We start from the raw sequence: 14,782 nt of genomic DNA on the forward strand, positions 1-14,782 counted from the left end.
CGAGCCATCATTTGATCCAGCTTTGTTGAACTAACACGCACGAGGACTAACTATGGACACCCATGACCGAATACCAAGAATGTGGTGTTCACCTTCAGCGGTAAGGGCAGTAAAACACATTGGCAGTATGATTGAACACTCCAACTCAAAATGTATGGGGGAAAAAAGTAAATGAATGTACAAGCATAACGAATTCCTCACGGCTATTTGACCATTTTATGCTAGTTTGTCCTTCCTCCCACCCAAAAAAACTAACTATTTGTCTTTAATCTACAAGTACGTTTTGTATATTCGTGTTAACAACGTCACTTTTTGATCCCTCAGGTCGACCCTTTTCCCTCCACGTGAGCGGGAAGCCACCTCCTCCGTGCTCGTCATCCCTATCAGCCGGACAAGCCACCGGCAAAGTGGTAACGAGCAGACACAAATGTTGAAAAGGGGGCTGTACCTCCACGCAGAATTAGCCAATCAGCATCACATCCGTCGATCGGATAAAGTGAAGCTCAACTTTTTTTCTTATCACTTATTAAGTTGTGTTTACTTTGTGTGTCCGCTCCCAGTCCAGCCAGCAGAAGGAAACCAACCGCAGGCGGCCGAGAGGAGTTCGGTCTGCTCTCAATGAGCCACCATGAGGCTGCTGGACGAGCGGATCTGGTTGCTGTTCAGGCGACACTTGCAGCAAACTCTCACCTACTGGAGCGTGTTCTTCAGCTTCGGCCTGTGCGTCGCTTTCCTGGGGCCCACCATCCTGGACCTGCGGTGCCAGACCCAGACCACCTTGCAGCAGATCACCTGGGTCTTCTTCTCGCAGCAGTTCTTTCTGCTCGTGGGTAGCACTGTGGGCGGACTGTTCAAGAAAACGTGAGAGAAATATGTTTTTAAAGGTTTAGTGGGGGAGCTCGTATGTTTGATCCTGCTATAATCGTCATTGTTTTATTGTCATTACATTGACAGCTTATATTAGTGATTTTTTTTATTTATTACTACATATAAATTAAAAATAACAGTTAATTTATGATATCTGGCAAAAACAAATGTTACATACTACTACTAATAATAATAATAATAAAAAACTAAGAAATTAAATGTTTTATTGGCATAGATTATTCAAAAAGACAATTAAAAGAATATGCTTCATATTATATGAAGCATACTAATTCTAACAGGGGTGGCCAGACCAGGTCAGTAAAAAAATTTAGGGAAAAAAATACATTTATTTGTTTGTTTGTTTGGATGTGATTGAATAAAGTGACTCAATGCCTTTCTATGTCCTGAACATGATACTTTGGGGAGGTCAGTGACATGGCCAACATTTTTCAAGATGTCACCCCTTGACCCCCTCCCCTTTACGGGTACCTCTAAGATAAATTAAGGAAGTTTTAAGGCGCAGTGGGGAAAAAAAAACTTTTAAAACTTTAGTTTAGAAGTTTTGTCAAAATTCTGTCTGACAGTTCTTCTCATTTGACTGGCAAATGTCCAGCATTCAAATAACATCTGCTTGTCTTAGTGCAATGTCCGAAATGTGATGACACACACACACACAAAGGATGTGTGTTGGAGGAAAGCCCTTTCTGAAGAAGAAAAAAATAGATAAACAGTAAATAATTTCTCTGTGTTTGTGGTTTTTAAAGGGAGGGACAGCAGCACCGGTCAGGAATCAGACACCAAGATGTCTGATGTTTGGTAATGTTGGCAGAATATGTTTTAAATCAAACAGTGGAGTTCTTAGCTGTTTTCTTTGTAATCCATATCAAATAAAACGATAGAGAACATAAACAGTGAAAACAAAATTTCAAGATAAAATGACTTAGTAATGCAGTTCAAGTTCAGTTCAGAAATACTTTATCAATCTCAAAGTTGATTCTGTCCAAAGCAAATCGTAGAGCTGCTCATGTTGGGTAACCAAACTGCAAATATATCCATTGAACAATTTCATTATCCACACATTTTAACCTTAAGTGACATAAAGAGTTTTTAACATTTGTTTTTGCAAATTAAAATCTGAAAGTCATGTTTTGTTTAAGAATAACAAATTTTTCTGGTCAGCAAATTGTTCCAGAAGATATTTGGCAGAAGTGATAAAATTGCTGTATTGAACATTTTCAAGTAATTTAATGGTAATGCGACAAAGATGCGACCCTCTGACAAAGTTAAGCCAACTTAAAATGTTCTCCTTAGCAGGACAGGAAGCTGTGTCGGTAGATGTTAGTTTCATGCTTAGAAGAACAACACTGCTGTTCCTCTGTGGGGTTTCCTCCTTTGAACCTGTAGGTTCTGCAGCAATTAAACAGTTCTGCTTGTTTGAATTAGTTTTATATTGTAATTTTAAGGACATCATTGCACCAGTCTCTAGTGACTGTTAATGTGATGCTGTTCCAGGTTTGATGTGAAGATCACTGATGTTGAATATAATTTATCAGGAACAGCCTAAAGAGGAAAGGGGAACGTTGGCAGGGATGGCTGAGTACACAAGGTAAAGATTAAATAGAAGCAGCAGTGGGGCTGGAGGGCTGTGATAAACTGACTGGGTAAATACAAGTTAGTGGAACATCAAGGTGACTTTACTGGAACTGTACGAGGCTGTCCTGTTTAAACTGGGAGCACAGGGTGTCATGCTTTATCCCAGTAAGTCTGTAAAAAATAAAAAACTCCTGCATAAAAAGTTATTGATGTTATAGAGCAGTTTACACAGTTAATCCAGAAAGTGTTCACGGTTTACTGTTTCAGCTTGTTTTAAATCAATTTCTTTCCTCAAAATTCAGTATGCCATGATGACAATGTGAAAACATTTTTGTGAGCTTTTGAGTTTGTGTGTATTCACAGCCTTGTAGAAATATTAAGATATGCAGCTCAATTTTATTTTCGCTAAATGTTTATTGTGCTATTTGTGGATCTGCCTCCAACTGGATCACAGTTACTGGGTGTGACATCATTCCCAGCTCTGACTTCTGATCACAGGGTGTTCTGTTAGTTGGCAAATAAAACAATGAAAAGTCTGCAAAACAAGGAAATATGAGGAGAAGTGTGTTGATCCTTCACTTATATGAAGCTGTCAGATATGTGGTTACAAACTGGAGCTTGTTGCTAAGAGCTGGATGAATTTGTTTGCGTACAGTCTTGAAACGACTACCATTAAAAGTGAAATAATACTGTACTGTTTCACACCTTGACATTAATGAAGAAATGTATTCAGTTCTTTTTAGTAATAGTGTAAGAAAACACAATAATCTAAATTGCATGCATGGAGATCGCATTATTACAATCGCATTCAGGTTGGTATGTTCCCAGTTTTAACACATTTGGTAAAAAGAAGTTCTGAAAAGAAGCTCAAGTCACTGATTTTTGCAGCAGTTCCCCCTACAGAGGAAGCACAGGAGACGTAGTTGATGGCAGCAGCTGAGCTAGTGGCTTCATGTAGGAAATAAACTCAGTTAGACAGAGAAACCTGACCAGTATTACTATCCATGGGTTGAAAAACAGAACTCAAAGTTAACTCAGAACGCCAGCAGAATGCTTGCTAACATGTCGGATCGTCTGTGTTCCTCCAGCCTGCTGTCCTCCCTGTCGGCCCTCTTCGCCTCGGCGCTCGTCATCTCCCTGGTTTTTGCCATCATACCGCTGTGTCACCATGTGATCCTGCTGTCTGTCGCCATGGGAGTGGAGGGAGCTGCCATGGGCGTCATAGACACAATCGGGAACCTGCAGCTGGTGAGGCTCTACCAGAAGGACTCTGCCGTCTTCCTGCAGGTCAGTCAGATTTGTTGGGCCACATCTGCCGAGTCATGAAATCACACTTTACACAGCTACTATGTATTTATTATGGCAGAAATAAATGTTATTAATACATTTTATATAATAATTATTATTTGCAATGCTACATCCAGTCAGGACAGAGTGTCAGCCTTTACTGAAGAACTGGAACCAAAGTCCAGAAAATGTCATAATCATTAATCAGAACAATCAGCAGCGTTTCTGTCATCTTGTTTGGTGTTTCCATGTGTTGCATCCCATGGAACAACTCAGAATGTTTGAAAAAACAACTTAGGCAGCTTTATCTGACGAGAACCTTTTTGTCCACAAACTAATCTTTTTAAGCTAAAAATGTAATAAAATAAAATTCCAATTCAAGGACACAAGCTTCTGATTTTCTATCAGTAGGTAACACTGACCTCAGACATGAGAGAGAAGAGATTAATGAAAGAACTCAACATGTTTTTCTTTCTGATAAGAGTGAGAAAGTTGACTTATTTCAAAGACTCTGATAATATTGAGGTCATGGTCAATCTCCAATCTTTTTCTGTGTTTTTAATTAAGTGGAATCATGCCAGAGAAGTTGCTCTCTGCCAGAGAAATATTCCTCCTACCTGTTACTGTTGAACAGTAGGAGGAATATTCACAGCCTGAGCTGTAATGAAGGTTTTTTTAATTCTAGTTCTGCACCAGCACTGAGAGGCGGAACTCTGGAAACTTCAGGTTCAGCTGCTGTAGAGGGAAAGTTATTGAGTTTGTGACTTTTCAAACTGTAATCATAAAGTAATGCCAGGTTATTACTTTTATAAAGGGAGCACAATGAAACTGTAACAGTCATTTTAATTATCTTCACTGCGAAGCATAGTCTGTGTCACTGTGTAAAAATGGAACTCTATGGATCACAGTTGTGACTGGCTGGATTCATTGTTGGAGGCTTTAGTGATGAACACAAACCTGAATGAAATGAAGTCTTAGTTTGGTTTTATTGAATGTGATTATAATTATTCAGTTAGATAAAGTGAAGATACAATCAGAAAATGTTTTAACACATATCCAAAAATACCTTTGCATGCTTTTAAAGTGCTTTTTGGGGCTTCAGATAGATGTCTAAAAGTAGTTGAATGTTTTTCTATGACCAAAATTACATTAGAGACTTAAATAAATAATAATGATATTAATGTTTTTTACCCATATAAAATGTTTGGAAGCTCATTTTTGCTATGGAAGCAAAAAAATAAAAGTCCAACAGAAAGTCATCATTATAAGAACAAAAGTAATATTTTCTACTTTCAAAGTCATGATTATGAAATATAAAGTCATAATTATAAGTTTCAAAGTCATAATTTTGAGATTCAAAGTTGCACTGCACTGTTTCTTCAGGAGGTTTGCTTCAGTATCTCATAATTATGATTTTAAAACTCAAAATTCTGACTTTATGCTGGGCTTTTCTTTTTTTTCTGTTTTTTTTTCATTGCTGAAAAGGCTTCCATAAATATGAGTCTTTTCTTGTAAAAGTTCTATGTCCTAGATAGAAAAAGTGCAGCTAAAAACCCTGAATGGGAAATCTGATAACATTTATCCTGGAAAGAGATGATGGTGCTTTCTGGAATGTTGATTGTTTGAAGGAAGAGCGACGTTCTCTGTACCTGAAATGTGCAGTTCTGGTAGGAAGAATAGATTTATAGATTCCTAAAACACAGATCCAATCTGGTCATGAAATATAAAATGGCCACCAAAACGTTTTTGGAGATGTTTTGGTGGCATCTCAAAATCCACCAAACCCCCTAACATTCCCCCCAAAAGTGTTCTCCCCCTCCTGCCCTGCCATCTGGTCGCCATTAGGCTTCTTCTCAGATTTGAGAAGCAAGTCATTTAAATTTGTCCCAAAAAAATTATTAAACCCATGTAGCATTTTTCCTCCACTTCAGTTATGAACCACTTCATGTTGCCTCAGCCGTCATTCCTCCCATCAGGCTTTGCATTTCTTCATTGGCCTCGGAGCGTTGGTCAGCCCTCTGGTGGTCGACCCGTTCCTGGCGGAGGACAGCTGCGTCCTCTCAGCCAACTGGACCGCCAACTCGTCTGGCTCGGACCTGGAACACCTCCGGAACACCCTGGCCGGACACGGCGCCCTTCTGCACAACGCCTCCCAGTACCCTCTGTACACGGAGGGCGTGGTCGTCACCAGGGTGTCGTACGCTTTCTGGATCATGGCTGTTATCAACGTGAGTTCGTCTCACATTTCATGTGTTTATATGTTTATATACACATTTTATTTTTTTGTATTTCTGCAGATGACTGTAGTACCACAGAGATGATGATCATATTGTACTGTCAGGACATAATGACAATTTGAACAATTATGTAAAAAAAAAAAAAAGATGTAAAAGTAACCTACAGCAGCTTTGGGTGGATTAAAAAAAACCTTAAATAAATTTCTACTTCAAAATTAGAACAAAAGTGTCTCCATAGATACGGAGAGAGAGAAGGAGGAAGTTCAGTTCTATCACTATAATGAACATCAGGTCCCAGACTCTCTCTCTCTCTCTGCTTTCTAGCCAGACAGAGACTTAAAGGGGAGCGGCAAAAGCAAACTGCTGGATTAGCAGAGCTAGCTAACAAGTGATGTCATCCATGTTATCCATAAGTCATCATGATAGTCATAAATGTTACTGTGGAACATTATCTCTGCTGCCTGGATGTAGAGCTGTTAGCATGTCATGATGGTCATGAGACAGTCAGACAACAGTCTTCAGTCAGAGGGTTTTCCAGATTCGTTGCAAGACTGACTGCTACTGAAGAGCCTTCCTGCCTACAGCATCACCATCTACAACGACATGAGGCTGAAGATGACATGAGGCTCTTCAACATGTCGTTTCCCCAAATGAAGTCTTCTTCAGTTGGAGCAGACATCAGATTCCCTTCAGTCTAAACTAAACAAACAGCTGCATGTCACAATCCAGCTGATATTAACATCTTCTGTTTTACTTTAACTAGCTAAAGGCAGCTTAGCTTAGCTTAGCTTAGCTTCTGCCACTCTTTGGGTTTATTTACTTTTCAATACAAATGTATGATGTCTTTCTACTGCAGGTAAGAGGAACTTCTTCTTTATTAAAACAGTCTAATTTGGGAAATCATTAAAATGAAAAAAACCGTGTGGTCATTTATTTTCCCAAACATGTAACAAAATGCTGTCCTGTCTCATGGGTCCTTTAAGGCGTGTCGTATGATTTTGCAAGCTGCATGAATCTTTACAGCCCTACAGATTAGAGACTTAACATACTGCAGCCTGAGTGCTTGATTCATACTGTAAGTCAATAAATTGCTCAAAGACAAAAATCAACATGGAATTATGAAAGAGCAGCAACATTTCCACTGTTTAACACAGGATTGGAGCTAAGCAGCAGAATTCTCTTTGTGTCTTTTCTCTCTGCAAAATTAGTCAGATTACAGTCAGTTTACTGAAGCACTGAACGGCAAAGTGGATTATTACATTAAGCATTTATTATAGCCTGGTTAGACTGGAAAACAACTCTGAGGAACACGGGACCACAATCCTCAACATTTGCTTCTTATCTCCACAGATTCACAGTACGTTGTGTTACTGTACAAAAAATAAATAAATAAATAAATGACCCAAGTAGGAATATAAATTACAGGTATACATTTTTGTCCTCCTCCAGAACTGTGACCAGTTTGGTCTGTCTGAACAGGATCTGAGGGGATGGACTTGACTTTTATGAGACGGAGCTCATGAGTGAAATCAGGTGACAGGAAGGAAGTGTTGCTCATCATCAGAGTAAACAGCTGTGTGTGTGTGTGTGTGTGTGTGTGTGTGTGTGTGTGTGTGTGTGTGTGTGTGTGTGTGTGTGTGTGTGTGTGTGTGTGTGTGTGTGNTGTGTGTGTGTGTGTGTGTGTGTGTGTGTGTGTGTGTGTGTGTGTGTGTGTGTGTGTGTGTGTGTGCAGCTCCCTGTCCCAGCAGCAGTCCTCGCATTGATGTTCCATGAGAGACTGGTGAGGTGCTGCCGGAGCAGCCCCCCTCTGCTCACCAAGAAGCCTGACATCAGTTCCCACCCCGCCAAGGAGCAACAGCAAGGTGACAGCTGTTTTTATGCGATATTAGAAATACACACAAATACAAGTAAACAAATGATTCCCTTTTTAAATAAGAAAATAACCATTTCTTTCTTTCAGTGAATGCTTGATCAGTAATTGTAGCAAAGGTTGAATCTGTAGCTAAAAAAATTCTTCTAACATCAACATGTAAAAACTTCACTTTTTTTATCCAGGTGAAGCCAAAATCTGCCACATGAAGAGTTCTTGATAGAACATATTTACTGACAGTTTTTTTTTATTATCTTAAATGCAAAACATTTAGATTTCTTTGTACATTTATGAGTCAATTCCTGCTCTGGCTGTGGTGTCTTTTCAGTGAATGGTCTTTTTATGAGTCTATATACCTTAACTAATAATTAATTGATTCCTAATTTAGTTGATGGTTATTTCAGTAATCGATCACTCACGATTAATCGTTTCAGCCCTCATGTGTTGGTGAAGACAACAGATCTTGTTCCTGTCTCTGCAGGACACGGGGGGCTACTGGACTGCAGGCCCAGCAACCTGCAGGGCCACCCCGCTACCTTCTTCATCATTCATGCCCTGGGCGGAGCCATCGTCTTCATCACCGATGGAATTATAGTGAGTGCAAACGGAAAAGCATGTTTTCTGTTGCTGATGTTCTGAAGCTGCTCAGTTAAACCAAACTCTGCTGCAGTCACAGCTGCAGGTCCCTCTGTTCTTAGTAAAATCACACAAACCCCTCGGTTTGGATGGAGTGGTTTCTCTACCATCAGGTTTCAAATCTTACCAGTAACTCTCATTTGGATTCTGGTCTGAACTTTGACTGGACCAGTCTTTTCATTTCTAACATTTTACATTTCCAAAAATAAGTAAACAGAACAACCACAAATTAAACTGGACATTGAAGTCTCTGTAAAGAAAACTGTCCTTCAAAAACAAGCACCAGACTGAAGCCTCTCCTGAAGGCTTCAGCGTGTGGGAAAGAGGAGGAGCTTCTTAAAGAGACAGAGACCCGATTTTAAGGCATCAAACTGCAAACTCATGTTTTGTTTGTCATGTTTGATACATACACCTTTTTTATAACAACTGAAGGTAATATAGTTACATCTCTAAACTGCACACAGTAACTGCATTTAATCATATTTATCAAATTTATTGGAATTTATCGAGGCTCTTGCTGAACAAATACCAGAGAGAAATATTAAAAATGACAGACATTATGGACATTTTTTTTAACTGAATGAATTGGAATTTATCATGACAATAAGTCAAAATTCTTCTAAGAAATTTATCATGATAAAGTGATATGATAAATGCCCACCTCAGCAAGGGAGTGGATTTTGTCTACTTAAAAATAGAACAAAGTGTCACTTTGTATCCCATGAAACCCGTTGAAGTGAGTGGTTGTCAGGTCAGCCATCTGAAGGTGGGTGAAAACCTTCAGAGCAGCCCAGCCTGGCTACATTAATCCATGCTAACATTCCTGTATGCAGACATCAGCTCCTCCTCCAGCGGCTCTGCTTCACCTGCCCCTCTCATGGTTTCTCCTGCAGGGCTGCTACGCCGGCTTCGTCTACACCTACGCCGTCTCCCCCCCTCTGCTCATGGGCTACAAGGCAGCCGGCTGTCTGGACAGCGTGTTCTGGGCCTCCATCATGGCAGGAAGGCTGTGCTTCATCTTCTTCTCCTACCGATACGCAGCACCGGCTCTGCTCTCCGTTAGTCTGGTATGAGGCAGCTGCTGAGATGAGGTCTGGCACACTGCTTGGAGTCAAATATTTGAAATGGGCGGGAATGTAAGCGCCAGGATATAATGTGGCAGCTAAACTGTTTGCACAGTGTTGTTATAAAGACGCCTGTCCGGCATTCTGATTCTGTTGTCTTTTTCATACCTGTTCAGAACGTGAAGCAGGCCCACAGTCATACAGCTGCTGCTGCTGCTGCTAGCAGCTATTAGAGCTGGAAATGTTGGTAAGACTTTATTTGACGGAGTGTCAGACTGACATGACTCTGTCATAAACATGATATAGCATCTGTTATGAACATGAAGGAGTCTTCTTGACATCACTGTTGTCATGAAGTGACATTCGGTAAATAATGACACTTTTAATGCAAAGTTGCTCTAGAAGTTGCATTGAAAGTCCATTAAAAGTGCCGACAGAATGAGACTTCATGACAACAGTTAGATATTCATGAAGATGTCTTCATGTTCCTGACATGTTATGTCATGTTTGATGGTGTCATGTCAGGTTGGACATGGCATGACACCATGTCATGTCACCCCATCAAATAAAGGGGTGTTCATAAAATGTTCATATCAGAGATATGATACAGTCTCTAATTTCATAAAAGGACATTTGTTGTTGTTCTTTGTGCTGTTTTGTTGAGACAAACAAAGTCCATGAGAGGCTGTGTGTCTGAGCTGAGCTCCAGCAGGACTGGAGTTAGCTTTCAGATTCAAACTGAGTCTGTAGACACTGAATATTCTCAGAAGAGAAACTTTTGATGAGAAGAACAAAAATAAAACAACCCATTCACCACAGCATTTGTAACACCTTGTGAGGATCATTTTCCTGACACATACTGCATTGTGAGGACCCACTGCTCCTTGTGGGGGCTGAAGCCTGGTCTCCATGAGGGGAAACGCTGCTTTTGGGTCAGGGGTCAGATTTAGGACTAAGGTGTGAACTGAGTTTTGGTTAGGGTAAGTATGTAATGGGTGGGTTAGGATAAGGGTCAGGCTGTAGAAATGAATGGAAGTCAATGGAAAGTCCCCACAGAGATAGTCATGTGTGTGTGTGTGTGTGTGTGTGTGTGTGTGTGTGTGTGTGTGTGTGTGTGTGTGTGTGTGTGTGTGCGTGTGTGTGTGTGTGTGTCAGGTGGGCGTCATCCTGGTCCAGCTCCTGCTCCTGATCTTCTACTCCAGCCGTGTCTTCCTGTTCATGGCCAGCTGTGTTCTGGGCCTGTGCATCAGCAGCGTGTTCCCCTCCATGCTGGCCTTCACTGAGGACGTCCTGGACTACAAAGGTCACATAGCGCTCTGCCTCTCCATCACCTCATCTTATCTGTTGCTCCTGGTCTCCATGCCGACTTGTTTGTTATCTGTGCATCGAAGGCTCCGCCACAATCGTCCTGGTGACGAGCGCCAGCACAGGAGAGATGCTGCTGCAGCTGCTTGTGGGATCGGTGAGAATCGTCCCATCTGGTTGTTCATGATTCTGATACCATGAAACGTTACAGAAAATATTTGTGAAGCCTTTTCTTTCCAGCTGCGCTCCGGATTAATTGGATTTGAAGCGATGCACATAAACTGAAGCAGAAGGAAAATCATTTGGATGAACAAAAACATAAAACGTGCGGTTCTCTGACGCTGTGCTTTGTAGAGGCAGGGTTTGCTGCAGCTCCAGCTGTGAGTCTTTGAGTTTTGCACGTCTGCATCTGGTTCAGCCAGCGTGGGTGGAGAGAGAGACGCTGAACGTTTTCAAGTCTCGCCACAAACTCTCTCCTGAACTCGGGTCTGAACTTTGACTGGACCGTTCCAACTCCACTCTAGCTCTGTATGCTCAATGTGCTGATACCTCAGCCAGTCACCATTAAAAAAAAATTCCTGGAGAATAAACTGTCCTAAAAATTATTGTGATAAACGATAATTTTGGTGTATTGAGACCAGTTTTTAAGTAATGTATAGAAAATGGGATAATAAAGCATGTTTGCTCTCTCAAGGACCAATAAACTTCTACCTCCAGTTCATACTGGAGGTAGAAGATATTTCAAATATCCAAAATAAGACACAACATCCAAAACCAATAAATGAAATGGAAATAAAAGCTCCACACAACAGAAATGGTAAATAAAATGGATTAGGAAGTTTCTGTGAACAAAACTCAGACTTAGTGATGCCTTTCTTTGTTTTTTGTTTTTGATAGACCTCTAACTAGGGACTGCTGGTTTCTGACAGTGGATTTTCCTTTTTCTATTTCAAAATTTTGTTGTTAAAAATACAAATGATGTTTGTTTGTTTTTTAACAAACATCATTTATTAAAAAACCCATTGAAATCATTATTTAATTTCATAGATTAGATTAGTTAAGCTCTGTGATGTAGCAGCAGTAAATGACGTCTACCCTGTTGTCTAAACCTTACAGCTGATGTTTTGGGGTTGGAGCTCAGGATGTGTGTGTGAGTGTGTGTGTGTGTTGCTTTCTGTAGGTGATCCACAGTAAAGGCAGCTACTCCTTCCTGTTGTGTACGACCATAACGTCCTTCATCGGCTTCTGTCTCTTCCTGCTGCTCCTCTACGTCCACCGGGTTCACAGAAACCTTCAGACAGGTAGATCCACTCAAACACGATGCCGACACCACGCTGCACGTCCTCAGAGACCAGCAATGGAGTCCTGGGGCCAGAATAAGATTTTTTTTAAATAAGAGAATATAGTCCTGATATTAGTAGAATAAAGAGACAATATTACCAGAATTACACGAAAATTACAAGAATAATTTTTTTCTGTTTTTAATGCGAGCAAAGCTGTAACAGTTAAAGACCTGAAGCTGGTCCAGTCTGATTCTGTCTTGGAAATTGGCTCTGTGGTTTTTTTGCAGTCGTCCTGCTACTGACAGTTATTGATGGTGATTTGTTAAAAGATTAAGTCCTTATTTGTAAAGCCGATTCCAAAGTATAACTTCACAAGATGCTCAACGTTCCTCATTAATTTTTTTAAAAATTATTTTTCCTGGAGGAATTCCCATAAAATGTCTTCTGCCATGCAAACTTATTCTGATATCATGACTTTACTCACATTATTACAACTTTATTCTCACGTTCTCAGGACTTGTTTTCTTGTGCTTTTTTTTCCTTTACTGTCGTACAGCAGTACTCTTTGTTTTATTCTCATGTCCTCTGATTTTATCACAATGACGCCATTTGACTTTATTCTCATAATAAAATCATAAACATTATGACTTCAATTTAATGCTATGACTTTACTGTTGAAACTTCTTAGCCTGGCTCTAAAACTTTGTGGTTCTTCAGTGACAGATCAACATATTTAGCATCTGTTTTGCTCTGATCTCCAACCAGCTTGGAAATGCCGCGCAAAAACACAGGAGCCACCCTGGGAGCAACGATGCATTTGTTTGAATCCAAGCGTCTAATATTTGACTGAACTTCAGTGTCAAATGTTTGTCTTTCAGATTCGTCTCCCTGTCTGGACATGAAGGATGAGCCGAAGAGCGGAGGCTCCTGATGTCCAGACATCATGACAGCTGGACTGACTGCTTCAGTCTGAGGACGGTTTCTAAGCTCAGGGTTTCTGGGCTTGAGCCGCTGTGGCAGTCAGCTGTCGCTTCACTGCAACATGGTACAACAAACACGTCAAACTTGATCAAACTGCTTTATTTAAAACCGAGGGAATCAATTTTTCCTCTTGCTGCTAATATGATATTGTTCTGTTTTCTATTATGTTTTATTTTTTGATATTTAGCCTGGAGGAAAAAGTAACATTTAAAACAGGAGTTGATTTCATTTTTCAAGTGTTTATTGTGCAGAAATGTTTGTTCTTTTCTTCTGTGGTATAAAAAAAACACAGTATCAGGTTGATGAAGACCTGCTGTCTTTCATAAGAGCAACAGAAAAGTGTAACAGCTTTATTTCAGCCAGCTGACTGGCAGGGCACAGCAACAGGCACAGCTGGTTTCTTCTGACAGTGTTGTTCAAACCTTTTGTCACGTTTGCCAAGATATAATAATAAATAAAAATCACTGAAAAAGGTTTTATTTCTTTTTTTTTTTAACTGCTAATCAATGAACAGAACTTCCAATATTTTAACTAAACAGATAATCTAATCAAATTTTTCTTAAAAAATGCATGAATCACTGTAGATCTAAAACTTTGACAGAGTTTTGCATATTTGCGTTGTTGTTCTAGAACTGTGTCGCTCAAGCTGAGGGGTTCAATCTTTGGACAATTATTCCCTCTGGTTCATCAACATTTATGATGCGTAACTATGGCAACAAGGAATTGTTTTACATCTGATCGAACAGCTGTCTTCATCCAGGACATGTTGCAAAGAATATATTTTTTTGTTCCTGTGTGTTGAGCTGTTTGCATGTCATGAGACTTTCATACAGCAAACTGTCTTCAGTCAGAGGCCTCCGCGGCTTAGTCGTAGGACTGACTGCTACTGGAGATCTACATTAACCGCTTTTAGAAGATAGCCAGAAGTACTAAAATATTTCATTTCCCTTTGGGATAAATATTGTTGAATCAGAATATTGAAGTAAATGGAAAGAACTTTATTATGAGCATTAAAAAAATTACTTTTCTAATTTTAAATTACTTTTTAAAATTTGCCGTTTTGAGTCAACCTTAAAAAAAATGAAAAGGAGATTTGGGTGCATCAGTCAGCTTTTGAATTAAAGTCAGTGGATAAATGTTTCATTCACTGAGAAAATAGAGAATCCAAAAAGTGTTTAACAGACGAATACTTTGAGTTTTAAGATTTTGTCGCTAATAATTTTGCATTATTTGAAATAATTTGCATCAGCCATCTGTATGAACTTGTGGACACCAATACTGTCATCTCTGGTCACTCCTGCATTTTGTCGTCTCATTGAAAGGATTTTAATTCACAGCGATAAATATGTTTACTGAGGCTGTGTTTATCTGTTCAAACAATTATGAGTCTCATCATTGTGGCATCTGGAAATAGAAATAATTTTGGTAATTCTAACTCATCTAAGACGAGAACTTTGTTCTGACTTCACTTCAGTTGGGGAGGAAAAAATGTCTTTAATCAGTTTACGCAAACTTCTGATTTCAACTGGATTTCAATAACATCAACCAGATCTGGAGTTTAAAGAAACCATCAGGTTTCCAAAGAATGATCAGATTTACTTACACACACACACGCGCCCACACACACACACACACACACACACACACACACATTAAAGC

The 14,782-nt window shown here is 39.8% G+C and overlaps 1 protein-coding gene across 2 annotated transcripts; it reads left to right on the forward strand.

Moving 5' to 3' along the window:
• Window positions 1-13,346, forward strand: mfsd4aa (major facilitator superfamily domain containing 4Aa). 2 transcript variants are annotated; one of them, XM_008410254.1, is made up of 12 exons: window positions 1-100; window positions 325-410; window positions 561-861; window positions 3,549-3,747; window positions 5,724-5,975; window positions 7,717-7,846; window positions 8,336-8,448; window positions 9,384-9,557; window positions 10,710-10,857; window positions 10,946-11,016; window positions 12,040-12,160; window positions 13,021-13,346. In XM_008410254.1, the coding sequence occupies exons 3-12, from the start codon at window positions 629-631 to the stop codon at window positions 13,071-13,073; spliced, it is 1,494 nt and encodes a 497-aa protein (XP_008408476.1). In that variant the 5' UTR covers window positions 1-100; window positions 325-410; window positions 561-628; the 3' UTR covers window positions 13,074-13,346. The 2 variants fall into 2 exon arrangements, with proteins under 2 accessions (XP_008408476.1, XP_008408475.1); XM_008410253.1 differs by lacking the exons at window positions 1-100; window positions 325-410 and having other exon boundaries at window positions 542-861.
• The last annotated feature ends 1,436 nt before the right edge of the window (window positions 13,347-14,782 follow it).

The sequence above is a fragment of the Poecilia reticulata genome, linkage group LG5, assembly GCF_000633615.1.
Source record: "Poecilia reticulata strain Guanapo linkage group LG5, Guppy_female_1.0+MT, whole genome shotgun sequence".
Taxonomy (NCBI): Eukaryota; Metazoa; Chordata; class Actinopteri; order Cyprinodontiformes; family Poeciliidae; genus Poecilia; species Poecilia reticulata.

Bases quoted from the DNA above. Each gene is read 5' to 3' on its own strand.
- mfsd4aa (XM_008410254.1), top strand. From the start codon at position 629: ATGAGGCTGCTGGACGAGCGGATCTGGTTGCTGTTCAGGCGACACTTG. The intron at 5,976-7,716 runs GTGAGTTCGTCT...GTGTGTGTGCAG, and splicing joins GGATCATGGCTGTTATCAAC to CTCCCTGTCCCAGCAGCAGT. The intron at 10,858-10,945 runs GTCACATAGCGC...TGTGCATCGAAG, and splicing joins GGACGTCCTGGACTACAAAG to GCTCCGCCACAATCGTCCTG.